At 27.8% G+C, this 18,622-nt stretch overlaps 4 protein-coding genes across 4 annotated transcripts; 2 read left to right on the forward strand and 2 right to left on the reverse strand.

Moving 5' to 3' along the window:
• Nucleotides 1–741: 741 nt before the first annotated feature.
• On the forward strand, nt 742–2,544 carry PmUG01_07041600 (procollagen lysine 5-dioxygenase, putative; the record flags this gene model as incomplete). The annotated part of the gene is made up of 1 exon (XM_029004170.1): nt 742–2,544. The coding sequence occupies one exon, from the start codon at nt 742–744 to the stop codon at nt 2,542–2,544; it is 1,803 nt and encodes a 600-aa protein (XP_028860885.1).
• Nucleotides 2,545–3,150: 606 nt separating this feature from the next.
• Nucleotides 3,151–6,723, reverse strand: PmUG01_07041700 (conserved Plasmodium protein, unknown function; the record flags this gene model as incomplete). Its single annotated transcript, XM_029004171.1, has 1 exon — nt 3,151–6,723. One exon carries the CDS (start codon nt 6,721–6,723, stop codon nt 3,151–3,153), a length of 3,573 nt encoding a protein of 1,190 aa, XP_028860886.1.
• A 745-nt stretch (nt 6,724–7,468) lies between these two features.
• Nucleotides 7,469–10,390, reverse strand: LRR8 (leucine-rich repeat protein, putative; the record flags this gene model as incomplete). Its single annotated transcript, XM_029004172.1, has 5 exons — nt 7,469–7,700; nt 7,915–8,443; nt 8,812–8,987; nt 9,138–9,828; nt 10,075–10,390. 5 exons carry the CDS (start codon nt 10,388–10,390, stop codon nt 7,469–7,471), a joined length of 1,944 nt encoding a protein of 647 aa, XP_028860887.1.
• Nucleotides 10,391–12,974: 2,584 nt separating this feature from the next.
• On the forward strand, nt 12,975–18,224 carry MSP1P (merozoite surface protein 1 paralog, putative; the record flags this gene model as incomplete). The annotated part of the gene is made up of 1 exon (XM_029004173.1): nt 12,975–18,224. One exon carries the CDS (start codon nt 12,975–12,977, stop codon nt 18,222–18,224), a length of 5,250 nt encoding a protein of 1,749 aa, XP_028860888.1.
• Between the last annotated feature and the right edge of the window lie 398 nt (nt 18,225–18,622).

An 18,622-nucleotide genomic window follows, 5' to 3' on the forward strand; every position in this document is an offset into this window, starting at 1 on the left:
ATGTACATACAGACCTTAAGAATATATTTCCAGTTAATTTTACTTAATCCCCCCGCAGTTTTACCAAACACCTGTTAGACATGGCTCTCAAGGTGGTGCCGCTGTGTATATACGTATATTTAGGCCCTCCCACATAATACATATATACATACATATGTACATACATATATACATACATATATACATACATATATACATATATACATACATATATACATACATATATACATATATATACTTATGTATATTTTTTTTTTGGTTCATTTAAATTGTCTGAAAGGATTAAAAAAACCACGTATTGTATGTAAAATTTCACCAAGTTGTAGAACAAAGCATCTACAGTTGCATTTTTCGAATAAAATATATATTATTTTGTCAAAGAAGGGAATCGGAAAGATTTTAAGATTTAAAAAATACGAAGCATATGCATTAAATTGCAACCTCTGTCGTTTTGTCTTTTTTTTTTTTTTTTTTTTTTTTTTTGTTACTACATTGTTTTATTATTTATCATTTATCTTTGCTTTCCCATCTTAACTTTTTTCTTTTCTTTGTCAACTTGCGGTTTTTTCCTCACCCTTCCATTTCTTGTGTGAGCTTTTATCTTGTGAAGCACAGCAATTCATTATTTTTCACCTTCTCTTTATCCTTTGCATTTGCACCTGTATCTGCCTCTTTTTCTGCACCTTTACCCCGTATTTGCTTCTTTATCCCCACGGTAGAACAGAAGAGCTACTTAAGAAAATGTGCAAGGAGGTAGAAATAAACGTCGAACAGATGAAGGAGAAGATAAGGAATAGCAAATTACACGTTTTAACATTTGCAACTCATGAGCAAGGCTACTTTAACACGTTAAAAGAAAGCTGCAATAGCTTGAATATAAAATTAAATGTATTAGGATGGGGAAAAAAGTGGGGAGGATTTATTGAAAAATTAGTTAAGGTAAAAGAATACTTAAAAGTATGTAAAGATAATGATATAATTCTATTTGTGGATGGTTTTGATTCTATACTTCTTCAACCAGCTAATGTTATTATAGAAAGATATATAATAAATTATGATAATCTATTTGTTTGCACTAGTGAGAGTACCTATTCCAGTAATTATTTTTTTTTTAAAATGATTGAAAATATGCATTTAATATTTCACAATAGTATTTTTAAATGTAATGACAATACTGAATGGGATTCTACAAATATTATGGATAAATATAAAGATTTCACTTATTTTTATAAAAATTTAAATTTGCTAAACTCAGGCGGATGGATCAGCACTGTTTACTTAGCTAAAAAAATCTTACAGTACATACCTTCTTTTATTGAAAATGACCAAGTGTTTTTAACAAATTTATATTTAGATTGTAATTACTTACTAAAAATTCAAAATGATCAAAAAAAATATGCACAAAATGAACAAAAGAAGTTTGCACAAAATGAACAAAAGAAGTTTGCACAAGACGAACTCATAGAACAATTCGACAATAAAGAACAACTACAATATTACAACAAAATCATTATTGACAATCATAATGTCATTTTTCATTTGTTCAGAAACAAAAGCAATGTAATGTTACTAAGATACGAAGATTGTGTGCACTTTTTTCCCTTTAAGCCACTGTTAAATACCTACTACCTGAACAGGCAAGGTAAAAATGAGGAAAGAAAAAAAAAACAGCTCATTGGTCGAAGTGCAGAAAAGGATGACCAGAATGGTCAAAATGGTCATAATAGTGACGGTATGTTAACTAGCCAAAATGGAAAAAATAGTGACAATGTGTTAGCTAGCCAAAATGAACAAATACTATTTCCTGCAAATTCGCTAGAAAAAAAAAAAAGTTCAATCATCACGCGTATAAAACAAATATTAATGAAAAAAAAAAAAAAAAAGGTTAGTTACGGAGATACTAGTTACTATGATGATTACTGCGGTGATGAGGAAAATTTAAAAAGAATAAAACTTCTTAAGCAAAGCAGCAAAAATAAAATCGAGTGGATGCAACGAAAGACCGTTTTGGATGATTTTTATATGGATAACAGCAGCAACAATAGCGGTAACAACGGCAGTAACGGTGAGAAGAATAATAATTGTAATGTGAGAAAAATTGGTCAAATAGAAAAAACATTTAATTATTCGATCGTTGATACGCACACACACACCTCACCCTGCATTCTTCATATACACTGTATGAGAAACATTGACAGCATAATTCGTACCATGGGGTTAAATAATATGTATAGCTCGAAATGGTATAGCAATATATGGTATTTAAGTTACAGCTTAAAAGGTACAATGAACTTTAATTATTTTAGCCTTTTATTTTCTACCGTTATTGCATCTGTCTCCTTTAGTTTAATTCATATGAAATATATATTAACCTTTTTAATTCATATCCTTGACACAAATTTTGATTTATATTGCATGAAGGATAAAAGGTACATAAGCAAAGCTATGTTTTTCCTAAATGACATTGAAATTTCTTGTTTTCTTTCCTTTACATTGGCAGTTTTATTTTGGGTGTTTTACATTTTTAACAAATCCATTGTATAAGTAATTATGTCCACACGTTCCACATGAAAATGCATATTACATGCATGTATACACACAAACACATATTACACGCATGTGCATTCATCTGTGAGAAGCTAATATTATAAAAAACTGATACACAATGACAGACACAACATTTTTGACACTCCGTTTGTTTGTTTTGTTTTGTGCCCCTCTGCTTTAATTTTTTAGTGACAACCTAGTCCCAACTGCATATATAATACAAACTCTTTTGTTTCGTTTAATTTTTTTTTATTTTGTCTAATTTAGTTATGCTTTATTTTATATTATTTTGTTTAATTTTGTTCTGTTTTATTTTGTTTAATTTTGTTTTGTTTTGTTTTATTTTGTTTTATTTTGTTTAATTTTGTTTTGTTTTATTTTGTTTTGTTTTGTTTTGTTTAATTTTGTTTAATTTTGTTTTGTTTAATTTTGTTTTGTTTTGTTTGTTTTTTGTTTAATTTTGTTTTGTTTTATTTTGTTTAATTTTGTTTAATTTTGTTTAATTTTGTTTAATTTTGTTTTGTTTTATTTTGTTTTATTTTGTTTTATTTTGTTTTACTCTATTTATTTATTTTTTTTTTTTTTCCCCCTCCTATATCCGCTTTAAATATCAATATTTATGGTCTCAAAGTAGTCCCTTTGATCGTCCTCAGTGTTACTCACATAAGTATTTACATTGTCCAAAAGAATTTCCCAATCCTTTTTATTTTTTATTTTAACCATCTTAATGATGTCTTTAATGAGTAACCATTGATATGCTGTAATTTCGCTTTTCTTTTCATTCACAACATGGTATAAGTTGTCAAAATACGAATCAATTTTTCTCTTATCAAAAGCGTTAATGAATGAAAAAGAATGAAATAAATGTAATAATGAATTAATGGATGTACATAATGGTGTATGCTTTTTTTCGTTTTCTATTTTCTCTTGTTGATCATTTTTTTTTTCATTTACAAAGTCAGAATATTCTTGATCAGAAGTTAAATTTTCTAAACTACTTACATTAACAGTGTTCGGGTCATTTCCTAAAAATAGCTCATTTAATTTTTTAACATCTTTTTCACTGTCATCTGACTGGTAATTAAAAACAAATGTTTCTATCTTGTTTTTTGATTTGCCTGCCATATCATTTTTATTCTCGTCATCCCGACGATTCAAATGTTCAAGAAACGAATGTGCATCAAAGTTAATCATTTTTTCCCTTAAAAATAAAATTATCTTGTTCAAATAATGTAAATAAACTTTTTGAAAATCTCTTTCATCCAATTTTAATTTGTCACTTTTGATAAGTAATTGCTTCAGTTCATCCCCCCCTGCACTGATTAGTAGCTGTTTCATTTTGTCACTACTAATGGCTAGTTGTATGTTATTGTTTTCCTGACATTCGGAAATACCAACTTTCTCAGCATCTTCTTTCCCTGATTTACTTCGTTCATATCTTTCCCCCTCATATGGGTTATTTATCGAGGTTGTATAATACATATAATCTGCAAGTTCGTCAATGGTTATGTTTGCAAAATTATGAGAATAGTACAGTATATAATAAAGAAGTATATCTTGGTCAAATATTTTCATTTCAGCTAAATTTTTCATTATGAAATTAAAATTTGTAAATTTTTTTTCCTGACCTGTTAATAATATTTCACTGTTGCTTTGTTGTTCATTAATTGTGGTTATGATGCCGTCATTTAATATATTTTTTAATGCAAGAAACAAAAAATTTATTACAGTTTTGTCATAAATATTACTATTATTGAGTGATAAAAGGAGCATATTTACGTCAATTAAATTGAACGTGTTATAATCCCTTTTTAAAATATGTGTCTTCATTTTGGAAAAACTTTTATTTAGTAAATTTAATTTTGATAAAGAATAGGAAAAAAAAGAAATTTCCTGATTTGTTAAGGCACTAATATTTTGAAATAAAAAATGAAGAACATATTTTAAATACTCCAAATATTTTTTTTTGTTGTAATTAAAAAATAACAACAACTGCATGGCTTGTTTTATATTTAAATCTTGAAATTTCTTTCCTTCAAAATTTATGTCCACAGAGTAATAATTATTTTTGTTTAAACACCATAAAAATAAGCTAATATTTCGTATATCAAGACTGGTCGAGTAAAATAGCAGCTTATCTTTCACAATATTGAAGGTGTTATTTCTTCTTTTCTGCTTTGCCATTCCCCATAATATATTCATAAGACTTTGTACACTAAACTTATTTATTTTTTTGTTTATTTCCTGTTCAATTAATTCAAAAAAGGATTGGTCATTATAATTTATTAACGACAAGGAGTAATAAATATTCGAAATGTCCTGACATGTTAAGGTAATTATATATTTTTCCAAAAAGTATAGAAGTTTTTTATACACTTTCAAATTATTGTATGAACATTTTGCCAAACTCCACAAAATGGCACATAAACTTTTTGTGTTTAATTTTTTTAATATACCATAATTTATATATTTAACAATGTATTTTAAAATGCTCTTAAACTGTTCTTTATATTTCTCTTCTTTATGAATATTTAATTTTACCAAAGTCCACAAGAGCCATGTTTTATCCACAACTCTGTAAATTTCTTTTCTTTCCAAGAAATTTTTAATATCAGTTATTATGTTTTCAAAATTATTGTTATGTATAACATTTTTTAAAAAATTATTTTTTAATTTTTCATTATCTTTTTCAAAATTATAAATACGCACAAGTTGTTTTAAAATATAAAAACACACAACGATATTTGATAAGTGTCTTTTATTTTTATACAAATTTAGCAAATCTGTGTATACATAATTTTTCTCAATTTCTTTTACAACAGTATGGCAAAAAGAGCTATGTGTGTTTTTTCTTTTCTTGTCCCCCTTTATGTAGTCTTCTCGTAGGCGAACTATTTCAGACAATGGGTCAAATAGGTCCATTTGGTCATTTCTTTCACGTTTCGCTCCTTCTTCCTGTTTCACCCCTTTTTGCTTCTCCCCTTCTTCTTGTTTCACCCCTTTTTGCTTCTCCCCTTCTTCTTGTTTCACCCCTTTTTGCTTCTCCCCTTCTTCTTCTCGTTCTTTCTTCTCCCTTTCTTCTTCTTGTTTCTCCCCTTCTTCTTGTTTCTCCCCTTCTTGTTTCTCCCCTTCTTGTTTCTCCCCTTCTTGTTTCTCCCCTTCGTTCGCCCATTCTTGTTTCACCCATTCTTTTTGTTTCTCCCCATCCACTTTTTCTTCCTCTGTATTTTCATACAGCTGGACTGCCGAATTGTATGTCCCCTCTTCGCTCATATCTGTGCAGTTTGTCTTATCATCATCTCCTCTGCTTTTTTCCTCCGCATTGATATCATATTGTGTTTCCACGATATCATCATATTTTGCTGTCATTTCTCCATCAAAATTCTCTGATAACATTTCGCCAAAATTTTCCATCAATTTAGTGCCAACATTTTGCCCCAATTTATCGCCCAAATTTTCTGTCAATTTTTTGCGAATTCTCCGGACGAACTGCCCGTCCACGGAATTCTTATCAAGCAGTTCGTTTTCATCAAACGGATCTCCGGCTTCACTACTCAAATCATCTAAGTTGTTCTTATCTCCACTTAACAACTGTTCGTCTAACTCTTTGAAACGAGTCTTAATGTCCTGCACAGATTGAACATCATCAGTAAGGTTGTTTTCCTTTTTATCATAAAAATTATCATAATTATGAAAAAAGGAATGCTTCAATTTTTTAATTTCAATATCTTTTATATTAAACCAATAACTTTTTCCAAATTTGTTTAAAATACTTTTGGGGTATTTATAAGATTCATCCCTATTTATTACTACTAATATTTCATATTCATCTTTTACTGTTTTTTTTAGATCTAGTATAACCCCGCAACAATCTTTAAAAGACCCAGTTTTAACTTTTACATGCCCACCAACAAGCATATATATGTCTTTTATATTTTCAACATATAAAATGCTTCTCTTAACCCTGCCCTTACGTGTACTTTTGATTAACATCCCATTATTTAAAATAAAATGTAAGCTCTTTTTTTTATCTTCATTCTTTTTAATGTCATAATAATGGCCAAGTGTATTATTACTACTTGTAAATCTTTTCACTTTTTTCGTGTAAAATAGATTATTTAATATTAAAATGAAATATATAACTACATAAAAGTTTGGAAGGTGAAAGGCATTCATATCATAAATAACAGGGCACACTGTTTTGCTTTTTAAAAAAAATATATATATGTTAAGCTTTAAGTTTTTTGTGTATTACATTTCTCAAACTTTTGTACGCAGAGTATTATCTCGTGAAAGCTTTTTTTTTTTTTTTTTTTTTTTTTACCATTTTGGTACACGCTTATGTAAGTATATAAGTATATACACATATAAACGTTTATATGAATGTTTTTTTATACTTGCATGCATATATTTTATGTATATTTACATATTCCCTCCCCCTCTTGCCTTTGGCATATTTTATTAAAACCCCTTGGTCATTTTAACCTCTTCTATAATTTTATTGCCTCGTTGTATAGCTGCGTTATCACATTGCATTAATTTTCTTCACTTGATTTTATTACATTATTTTACCTCTCCTTTTTTTTTTTTTTTTTTTTTTTTTCAATTTCACCATTCGAGAGGAGATGGGTAAAACAGTTTGAACGAAAAACGCATTATCTTTATTAAAAGGTTAAAAAAAAATATATATATATATATATACATATATATGAATAAAATGAGGAGAAAATAAAGAGAAAAAAAAAATAACAACAAAACGAGGAAAAAATATAAAAGAAATAAGAAAAACTATCAAGCGCTAAAGCAAAGGTGCAACCAAAAGATACTACTATTAAGTGGTAATATATATACATATGTACAATATGAGGCACGCACAAATCCAGCATATGTATACATATATGGGGGACGGCTCGCAAAATGCTTATTTAACACGTAAAGTGCTTAAGTAGGAGTAAAACAAATCGTTAAAGGTATCCACAATTTTTCCTATTTCTGTTATTCTATCTCTAGACTTTAAAAATAAATATTTTTTTTTTTCTTCAATTAAAAAAGTATACGATTTGTTGTAACTGCTTGAAATAAAGTCTTCCAGATTGTTCAGTATGTTAGACCGGTTTCCTTTGTACGAGTAGTACTCGTTTATTTCGTCTTCGCTGAAAAGGCAGTTTGGAAAACATACGATCAAGTGTAACTATATTATGTACACAGGACAGTAACTCAAGGATGCATTTTTTTTTTTTTTTTTTTTTAATATTTCGTCTGTTTTAGCACAGTAACATAATACTTCTAACAGTGTGTACATATTTTGTGTGGACACTTGAAAAAAAAATGAACAAAATTCTATGCAACAATTCGAAAAATTGATACCTCAAAACGACAGACGGATGCTCGTTGTTCTTCACCTCTGTAAAAAAATTAACAATTGAGGAGCTGAAGCTTTCCTCTAGCTCTTCTAATTTTTTGAAATAATCCGAAATATGATCATTTATAACTTTAATAATTTTTGAAATGTCAATTTTGAAATTTTCAATGAAGTTGTTAAGAGAAACTATGTTCATTAATTCTTCATTTATTAACTTATCACGAAAAAGAAAATTTTGTTCTATATTGTCTTCAATATATGTTTTTATTAATATGTATTTGTCCTCATCAATCAGAAGAGCATCTTTTTCTTTTTCCCTTTGCTTTTCATCTGAAAGAAATAATGACTTATCGGATGGTTCGTTTTTATCACTTTCATTGATCATCTCCTTATCCTCATAAATATTTAAATGAAAATTTTTTGAAATGTTTTGAAGCTTTTCTACAATTGTATCGTTTAATGTTTTGTTTTTATTTGACTCTGCCTTTTCTTTGTAGAACTCGGGGCATTTTTTGAGCTCCATGTTTTTTAAGCCTATAGAAGAGGAGAGGGGAGGGGGAAATGCCAGTGAACACGTAGAAGGGATGGAATGAATGCAAATGTAAATGTAAATACAAATACAAATACAAATACAAATACAAATACAAATACAAATACAAATACAAATACAAATACAAATACAAATACAAATACAAATACAAATACAAATACAAATACAAATACAAATACAAATACAAATACAAATACAAATACAAATACAAATACAAATACAAATGTGAATAGAGACGCATGCTGAACAAGGTATGCATGAAAAGGTAAAAGTAACTGCATATATACGCATATACATGTGTGTTACAAATGCTGTATTTCCCCAAGAGGGCATATTTATACTCGTATATAACCTTGCTTGCAATTTAAAAAGCTTAGTAGGGAATGTATGACCTTTTTTGCTCTCTTTCTTAATGTGTTGTACTCTTTAACGTTATTTAGCATATATGCTGAAATGAAATTTTCGACATCATCCTCGAAGATTTCGGAGCATTTCTTTCGTTCCTCGTTCAGTAGGAGTACTTGGTCTCTGTGTGGAGCAGAAAGCGGGGGGAAAGGAGCGCGATACACATTGTAGTGGATTGTGGAGAGGGTACATAAATAATGCGCTTATGCATAGATAGACACAGGTGCACATTGCACATTGTACACTACACGCATGCATCGAAAGGGTACGTACATAACTGTTGAGCTAATTTTGTGAAGATCCTCCAAAAAGATTTGTTTAATCTGAGGGTAGTAATATATTTTACTCAGAACAACTGGCTCCTTTGTATCCTCAAATAGGGATTTGGCCAATATTGTAATATCATATAAAAATGCTTCAAGTATTTTTTTTTCATAAATTTCCTTATTATCTATAGCACTGTTTAAGGAACAGAATTCAAATTCATTGTTCCTTGTCGCACACATCGTAGTAGTATTAACATGTGTTTGATCTTTTTTTTTTTTATAGCTAGCTAATATTTCATTGTTAAAATATTTAATACTTTTTAATTTACACTTAACTTCATTTGTTACATTATTTATATTATTTACAATATCTACATTATCTACATTACATATAGGATTATCTTCTAAATTTAAGAATTTTAATTCTTTTAAACATCTTAAATATATTATGTTTTCTATATCTTCAATATAATTTTTACTTAATATTAATATTTTTAATTTTTTATTGTTATTTAAATTTTCTATTTTTTTTATTCTGTTATTATGTAAGTTAAGCTCTTCTAAGTTTTTTAAATTTTTTAAATTTTTTATTTCTTTTATTTTATTATTTGATACACTCAATATTTTTAGGTTCACTAGCTCGTCTAGATTTTCGAGTTCTTCTATAAGATTGTTGTCCAAGTGCAGTTCTTCGAGACCTGCGCAGGGGGAAGCGTGGGCACACAAGTACGTTATGTACATGGTACACATTTGCACTTACACATTTGAAATTTGCACATTTGCACTTACACATTTGAAATTTGAACATTTGCACATTTACACACCACATACATATATACACTTTAGCAAGTGCCTGTGCGTACACCTATGCGGCATTTTCACTCCCATATGCTAATATGTAATATTTCAAATCCATTAAGGAAAATTAATATTTATCTGCTTACTCTTAAAAAGGTTCATGTTCTGTATTATTAATATTTTTCTATTTTCCAAGGATAAAATTTTGGTATGAATTAATTTGTCGGTACTATCCTCTCCTTTGGCAGAATTATATTTATTTATTTCATTAATTAGAATACTTTCATTTATTATATTTGTGCGTATTCTTTTATAGTCCTCCTCAGGTATTATATCTTCAAATGTACTGTCGTTTACATCCTCCTTCTTCTCATTTTGTTGATCATACTCCTCGTTGTAGTTAATATCATCTGTGTAATTCTGGCGTTCGTCTTTTTTATTGTTTTCTTTTTCCTCATTCATTTCTTCTTTATAAATCTGTTTAGCATTTTTGGAATGTTATTCTTCTTCGCTTTTTTTTTTTTTTTTTTTTTTTTTTCTTCTATTTATATAATTGTAATATGGGAATGTATTCAAAAAAGGCTTTTCACTATTCTTCAGACGTGTGTAATAATAGCGATCAATATAAGAACATAATTTTTGCGCATTTCTGCTTTTCTTCAAATATAATACAATGCAGTTTAGTGTAGTGTACATAATTTTAATCATCGAAATGTCTTGATTTTTCAGAAAAAAAAAAAAAAAATACATATGTATACATATACGAACACATACGTACACATATACATACATGTGCTAGTATCATTTAAGACAATAACGTTGAAAGAGAGGGGAAGAGATGGGAAGGGAAAAAAAAAAAAAAAAAAATAATAAAATAAAAAAGTTTTGCGAACGTACTAATAATTATCAAAAACTTAAAAAATACTCTATATATGTTCTAATAAATAAAAGGAATTAACATTTTATCCTTTCCTTTTTAAAAATTATAAAAAACTCATTTCCATTCTTCACAACAAGAATAATATTATATTCCCCCAAAATAATTATGAAATACTATTTTTGTAGAGGGCTTTATATAATTCTTTAATCATAACAGTGATAGCGAAATAATGCGCTTTACTTTTCCCCTTTGCTTTAGCGCATGCCCATTTATGATTTATTTATTTATTTTTTTTTTTTTTTAAATATAGATATAGAAAGGTTTAGAAAAAAATGAAAATTTTCACTTAAGCGCTTTTTCTAATGAATCTTTGTTATTAGATCAAATGGGGGTACATTTTTTTTTTTTTTTTTCAAAGCTATCAAAGTTGTGAGACCTGGAGATATTTCCCTCAAACCAATTATCGTGCAAAAAAGAAATAAATATATAGAACAAAATTGATAAATTAATGAATAAACAAATGAATAAACAAATGAATAAACAAATGAATAAACAAATGAATAAACAAATGAATAAACAAATGAATAAACAAATGAATAAACAAATGAATGAAACAAATGAATGAAACAAATGAATGAAACAAATGAATGAAACAAATGAATGAAACAAAATAAAGCAAAATATTGGGTCTATAGGGGGAGGAGCGTAATAAGTTCATATCCTCAATGAAAGATGTATCTTTTGCAGTGTTCATATATTTCGAACTGCCAACTTTTGAACAAACTATTTTATTATTTGTCATACACTTAAGTATAATAGTTAAAAAAAAATACATAAATATGGACATTTACGTTTTTGGATATTTTTCCCCAATTTTTGACATCACATCGTATATATATAACGTATATGTACAAGAATAATTGAACTTTCTAATAAGACAAAAATGGAAATACCAAAGACACTCAGCGCAATTTTCACACGTTTGCCGCTTACATGTTGACACATTCCACTTTTATAATATGGGCGAAGAGCGAAAACGTTTTTTCCTCTTTTTAAACGCTACACATATGTGGATATATATGTATACATACATATAAATATATATATACATAGATATATTTACATATATATATATATATATATATATATATATATATATAACTCCAAGGGATAACTTCCATATTATTTTGTTTGCCTTTTCTTTGTTTTCCTGTATGTGCCTACTGTGGTTGGGCTTTAAAAGCAGAACGAAGACTTGCTAAATGTGCAGTTCATTCAAACTTTTTTTTTTTTTTGTGAGTATTATCCCCACATGCAGTATATATAAATACCCATGCGTAAATAAAAAAAAAAATTAAATGAAATTAAATGAAATTAAATGAAATTAAATAAAATTAAATAAAATTGTATGAAATGAAATGAAATAAAATAAAACTGACTGAAATGAAATGGGAAAAAAAAAAAAAAGAGGCAGATTTATTCTATGTCAAGTTAAATAAAATATGTTGTAACGTTATATTTAAAGGTTCATGTAGGATTAATTTTTACATTTCCCTTTTTTCATACTTTTATTTTTCACTAATATTCTACTCATGAAAGGAAATATATATAATATATATATATATATATATATATATAATACACCCCTTTTCCGCGTAATGATAGCTCCCATTTGAAAGAAAAAAAGAATTTTATTACTCAACAAACGGTAAAAACATGAGCAATAGACCGTATAAATACACTTGAACGCAGTACAGCAATGCAAAAAAAAAAAAAAAAGAAAAAAAGACAGACAAACAGAGAGACAGAGACAGAACGCGAAAGCGTATTATATTTTTTGAAAACATTAAATTTTACAGCACCTTCAATAAGTGTTGAATAAATAATAAGGCAAAAATTCCATCTTGTCATTTTCCTCTTAACCCAGGTCTTAAAAAAAATGAGAAGTGTAGATGAGCACTTTGGCGTACCTGCATATCTGTACGTGTAAATATGCAAACGTGAATAAGCATATGTACGCATCCACACGCGCTTCTTTCGTTTTCTTCCCCCCCCCCAATGAAACTGTTTTGCACCATTTCCCTTTTTCTGATGCTGTTGCTGCTTTTATTTACCCCTAACTTGTGCTGCGCATGCTTTTTCAAACGCATTCAAAGCACGAACGAAATGGCCAAGGAATACGCACTAACCTTAATTAGTTTAACTGAACAAAGGGAAACTATTAGGGCAAGCAAAAAAGACAAGGATAAATTAAAACAAGTTGAAGAAGACATTAAAGAGACGAAGAAAAAGCTAAACGATATGTATTTTGCTATTAAACATGTATATTCGTCTGTTAATTTAAAATTTGCAAAAGAATTGTATTTATTTGAAAATGAAATTCATGTAAACATTTTTGAAGAAAAAGAATTAGGCAATGTAAAAACCATAATGGAACTAAAAAAGTATTTGGAGAAGATGACAAGATATTACAAAAAAACGTTTATGAAAAATAAGTTAGTTGAGAGTTGCACATATATTAACAACAAGAATATTTTACGTAAACAAATTGAAATATTAAAATATACATACAAATTAGTTTTAATAAAATTGTACTACAGGGATTATGTAAAATTTTTCAAAAAATTAATAATAAATACAGAGAAAGACCTTTTTTATTTTTACATCCCTTTTAATGCTCTCCTTAATTTTAAAGAGGATGTCTACTATATGACTTATGAAAATTATGGAGCTAATATAACAACAAAAAAAGAGTTATACAATGAAAAGGATGCACCAGATGGGAAAAATGGGTATGAAAAAACTCAAGCACAAGTTGAAGAAGGTAATAACATTAAGAATACTCCCAATTGTGAGCATTATTCAGATTTGGTAGGTGCCAAATGTAGTCATGCTTTTTCCAAGAACATGATAACATTTATGAACAACATAGACGTTTCTTTAGAAAAGAATATAGACCATTCTATCAAGGAGTTACGAAAAAAAATGATACAAATAGCGGAAAAGCAAAATGGAGTAAATTCTTGCAGGGATGTAATTAAAGAGTTAAAATATAAAAGTTATGACAAGATTTCCTTTGACCAAGGAAAGTCATTTGAAGAATTTATGAAAAATGATACGGAAAAAAAAGTACATACATTTATAGAAGATGAAAAAAAAAAGAAAAAAAAAGACTTTTATGAAAATAAAAATATTTTTGAGCATTTTATTTTTTTTCATATAGAAAAAATATTAAATGTTAAAAGGAAATTAGAAGATAAATTGAAAGAGTTTCTAACCACATTTAATACATTTCAAAATGACAATTCCCATTCGATTATTTTACAAATTGGGAATGAAATGAAGCATATATTTATCTTACTAAGTGAGTACATAAATTTGTACTCATTCATTTACTCCAACATGAACAGCTACTATGCAACAGTGAGGGAATTATTTTCTTTAAACTATTTTAAAGAAATGTCAAAAGAAAATAAGGAGTATATAGCTGAAAATATTGTACAAAAAATCGGACGATTAAATATGTCCCTTTTAACTTTTAAGAATGAGAAAAATAATTATGAACAGTTCATAAAAAATGTAAAAAAAAAAAAAAAAGACACAGAAATTATGCACAATTCAGAAAAAAGGAAACTTAGTCGAAATAATGAAGAGCAATCAAAAGAAAACAGAACGAGCAAAAGTTCTCACATAAGTAGCGGGAAAAAAAATGTTTCGAAAAACTGTGATGAAAAGGACTATCCATGGTTTACCCAACATATTGAAGAGGAAACTTATTTCTCAGAAGAAGAGAGAAAAAAAAAGAAAGAACTTTATGACACTTTAATAAACAAAGAAAATAAATATCTACATAATTTAAAAAATATAATGAAACTACTGAATAATTATAAGAAACAAAAAAATAAAAAAATTACGGTAAATAATATTTCGTATATAGATAAAGTAGAAAGAGAACCAATCATTTTTGCTTCAAAATATAGACAATATCAAATTGTGCAATTTTACAAAACTACCTTGCTGTTCATAAAAATTGCAATTATAAAAAGATTGTTACTTCGTATAAAAAGGAAAATACAATTTTTAAGAAAATTTTCCGCATCAGCATTTTTGTTTAATAAACATTTTTTATACAATATTTACAACAATTCTTATGAAGCTCTTGTGAATAATTATAAAAAAAGCATAAATACAAACTTTTGCTTTGACTTAATTTTAGAAAACCTGGATGGTCAAATGAAACATATGGACTTTTCGAATGTACTTATAAAATATATGATCTACATTTTTAGCCTAAACCCAAAATTCATGAGCACCCATCTTAGTAATGATAATGAACAAATACTAAATGAGTTGTACAAAAATATTAGTAGTCTGAATAATTTAAACGACACAAAAATTTTCTTACAAAAAAATCATGTATCATATAAGGTGAGCATGGGTTTTCTACCTGAGGGTAAAATGCATGACTCGTTCAGAATTGTCTACTCCTATTTGTACAATATATTTAGTAATGATGACATTTCAGGATATATTTTAAAAAACTTCGAATACTGGAAAAGTTACCATGGAGGTAGTAATAATGACAACTATGTATCACACATAAAAGATGAGGATATTTACTCAAGGAAAAAAATGAAACAATTCCTTTTCAAAGATGTAAACAATATGGAGAGCGAATTTAATGCTATAAACGAGGAAACAACTATATCATCAAATAATTTTTGTTCTTATTTAGAATTTCCTTTAAACTTAATTAACAATACATTTCTTATGAATTCGTTAAGTGAGTCTTACAAGTACATTTTATATAAAACTCAGCAAAGTCAAATTTTAAAAATATATTATCACGGTAAGTATAAGCACTTAACAGTTTTTGAAAAGCTTCTCCTCCAAGTTGTTAGCAATTATGCCATGGCCCCGTACAACAATCTAAAAATTAAAATGATGAATGCTTTTTGTTTAAAAAAGGGCAGTGGGGCATATGCAAAGAGTAACGGAACTATACCAATCGTAGGTAATAGGACAATTGCCGACTGGGGATCATTTTCCGACAGTGAAACTGCCTCAAGTGAAGATATGGTAAAACATAAAACTGGAACTATTCAAAACGAAAATTATGTACATAATAGCGTGATAACAATTTCTTGCTCCGAAATAAAGTCATACCCTACTGGTGGGGTTTCTACCTTACCAAGTGCAGCACTAAAATATGACTACAGTTCAGACAGGATTACTATAAATAATAATCTACATTATAAAGTGTCGGAAATCAATTCCGTAAGTAAGGAGTCATATATGGGGAAAAAATTTAACAACGATACACGTTCGTATGAGTCCTTTATGTGCGATTTGTCGGAGGGGAATAAAAAAAAAAAAAAAAATAATATTTTCCATTTTAACATAAAAGTATGTTCAAAATGTGCAATTAATATACTCCCACTTGAGTTAAGTGAAAAAACTGATACAACAGTTAATCTCGAATTATACCAATTTTTTGTCAATGGAGAAAGAGGAAATTCATTGGAGGATGTTAACAAAATGGACTTAATAAAAGAAGAAAAAGTGTGCAATGACATGCACTGTTCATATTTTAAAAATGACCCATTTGTTGTACATGGTAATGATAAAAGAATGCTAATTGATGCATGGCAATGCAAGGAAATAGCTAGCCAAAAGGAAATTTTCCAAGAAAAAGAGTCCTTTGAACATTACTATTTAGTTTTAAATTTGTTGTACGAATATAACTTGAATAAAAGAGAAAATCTTTCAAATATTAAAAACATAGAAGAGGAAATCTCTAGTTTGTATGTGAAGGTAAAGTTGTATGAAGAGAATATTTCGTATGTGATTAGTCAAAAAAATAAGGAAAAAAAGAAATATCCATTTTTTAGAGTACAAGAAGGGGAAAATGACATGAACAGGCAATATAAAAAAGACGTTTCAATCATGGTCAATGAAAAATATAAATTCTTGCTGGATATTTATAAAAACATTTTGCAGTTGTATACAAAGAGCGAAAATGATCTCATGAGTTTAAAAAGGGCAAATGAAAAAAAACAAGTGATAATGAAACTTGTTGAATTAAATAAATATGCTTTGTTCATGCAAAACAAAACAGAAGATTTATGGAAATACATTTTTTACCATCAGGAATTATTAAAATATATACAAAAGCAACATAACTGTTGTGATGCGTACATGAAAGAGATGAAGGTCCATTTTGAATATTTACCTAGGTTTTATTTTTCTGACAGTGTGCAGGAAAATAAAAAAATATTGGAGTACCTATATATAAGTGTGTGTAATTTGTACAATGATATTATAAGGTGCGAAAAAAACACAAAAATTATTATGGACAGCTTTAAAAGTGTTAAGGATAAATTGCACTTAATTTACAGTGTTAATGCAAATTCGTATAAAAAATACAGGAGAGCGTATCTTACAAAAAATTATTTCTATATGGATGAAGAAGACAAAAATATTTATTTTTTCACTGATAAATATGAAAATATAAAAAGTTTTAAAACTTATGAAAAACTTATACATGATATACAGGACGATTTAATAGTTATCAGAACAATAAAGGAAAAAATCAAAAGCAGACAAACAATGCTTGAAAAAATGGAAGAGCAAATTGAAATTTTGACGAGTATTTTCTCAGAAATAAAACAAAAATCAGTACAAGACAACAATATCATACCTAATATTCATATTTTACACTTTAGTTCATCTTATGAAAATATGCAGAATTATGAATGCGTTCAGGATTTTGAAAAAAATTTAAACAACAAAAATGTTATTTATACCAATATATTGAGCGATATCAGATACTCTTTTGAGCATAATACAAACATTTCTGAACATAACAGTGCGTCCTTTTTTTATAATTATGTAAAATGTGATCATGAAAAGTGTAAAGATGCAATGAAATTTGTAGATGAAGTGCTAAAATTTTATGAAAGGAAAAATCGTCTTAACTCAGAGGAAATAAAAAGCTCGAAAAATAGTTCTCACATAATAATTCCTTATGAAAAAAAAAAAAAAAAAAAAAAAGATGACCTTTTTTTCGATATGCATAGCTCAACTGTTATAGACATCAGTCAAGACAAATGTAATCATATATCATGTCCACAAAATTCTTTTTGTTTTATTAAGGATTATAAAGAAAAATGTTATTGTTTTCTTAACTATACTATGATTGGTGATAATTGTTATTTAAACGAACAAAATTCATGTGCCGTAAATAATGGAGGGTGTGATATAAAGGCAAAATGTCAATTAACAAACACCAACATAAATTGTGTTTGTCCCACAGGAACAAAATCAATGCATGATGGAGTTTTATGCAATTTTTCTCTTTATAAACTAATTTCAAATATCATTATTCTTTTTATATTAATATATACTGCTTCATAATCATTGACTATAAACCTTTTAAATGAGCTCTTATTTTACACGTTGAGTAAAAATTAAGGAGCATCAAAAAATTTCTTTTTTTTTTTTTTTTTGCACGACCTGAGCACACACGATGTGGGTATTTACATATATATATATATATATATATATATATATATATGTATGCATTCATGTGGTATGTATACACCCGTCTATTTTTAATCATGCATAACACGTTCACTATTATTTGTGCTTAAATATAAACATGTTAGCGCGAGTAATATTTATTTTCTCTTTATGTACTTTATCCCCTTTTTTGAATGCGCGTAACGCAGCTTCTTTGCACATTTTGTGGCCCATTCTTTTGTTATTCAGTTACTTTGCAATTGCTATTTTGCCATTTTGTCATTTTTTAAATT

This window comes from Plasmodium malariae, assembly GCF_900090045.1.
Source record: "Plasmodium malariae genome assembly, chromosome: 7".
Lineage (NCBI taxonomy): Eukaryota > Apicomplexa > Aconoidasida > Haemosporida > Plasmodiidae > Plasmodium > Plasmodium malariae.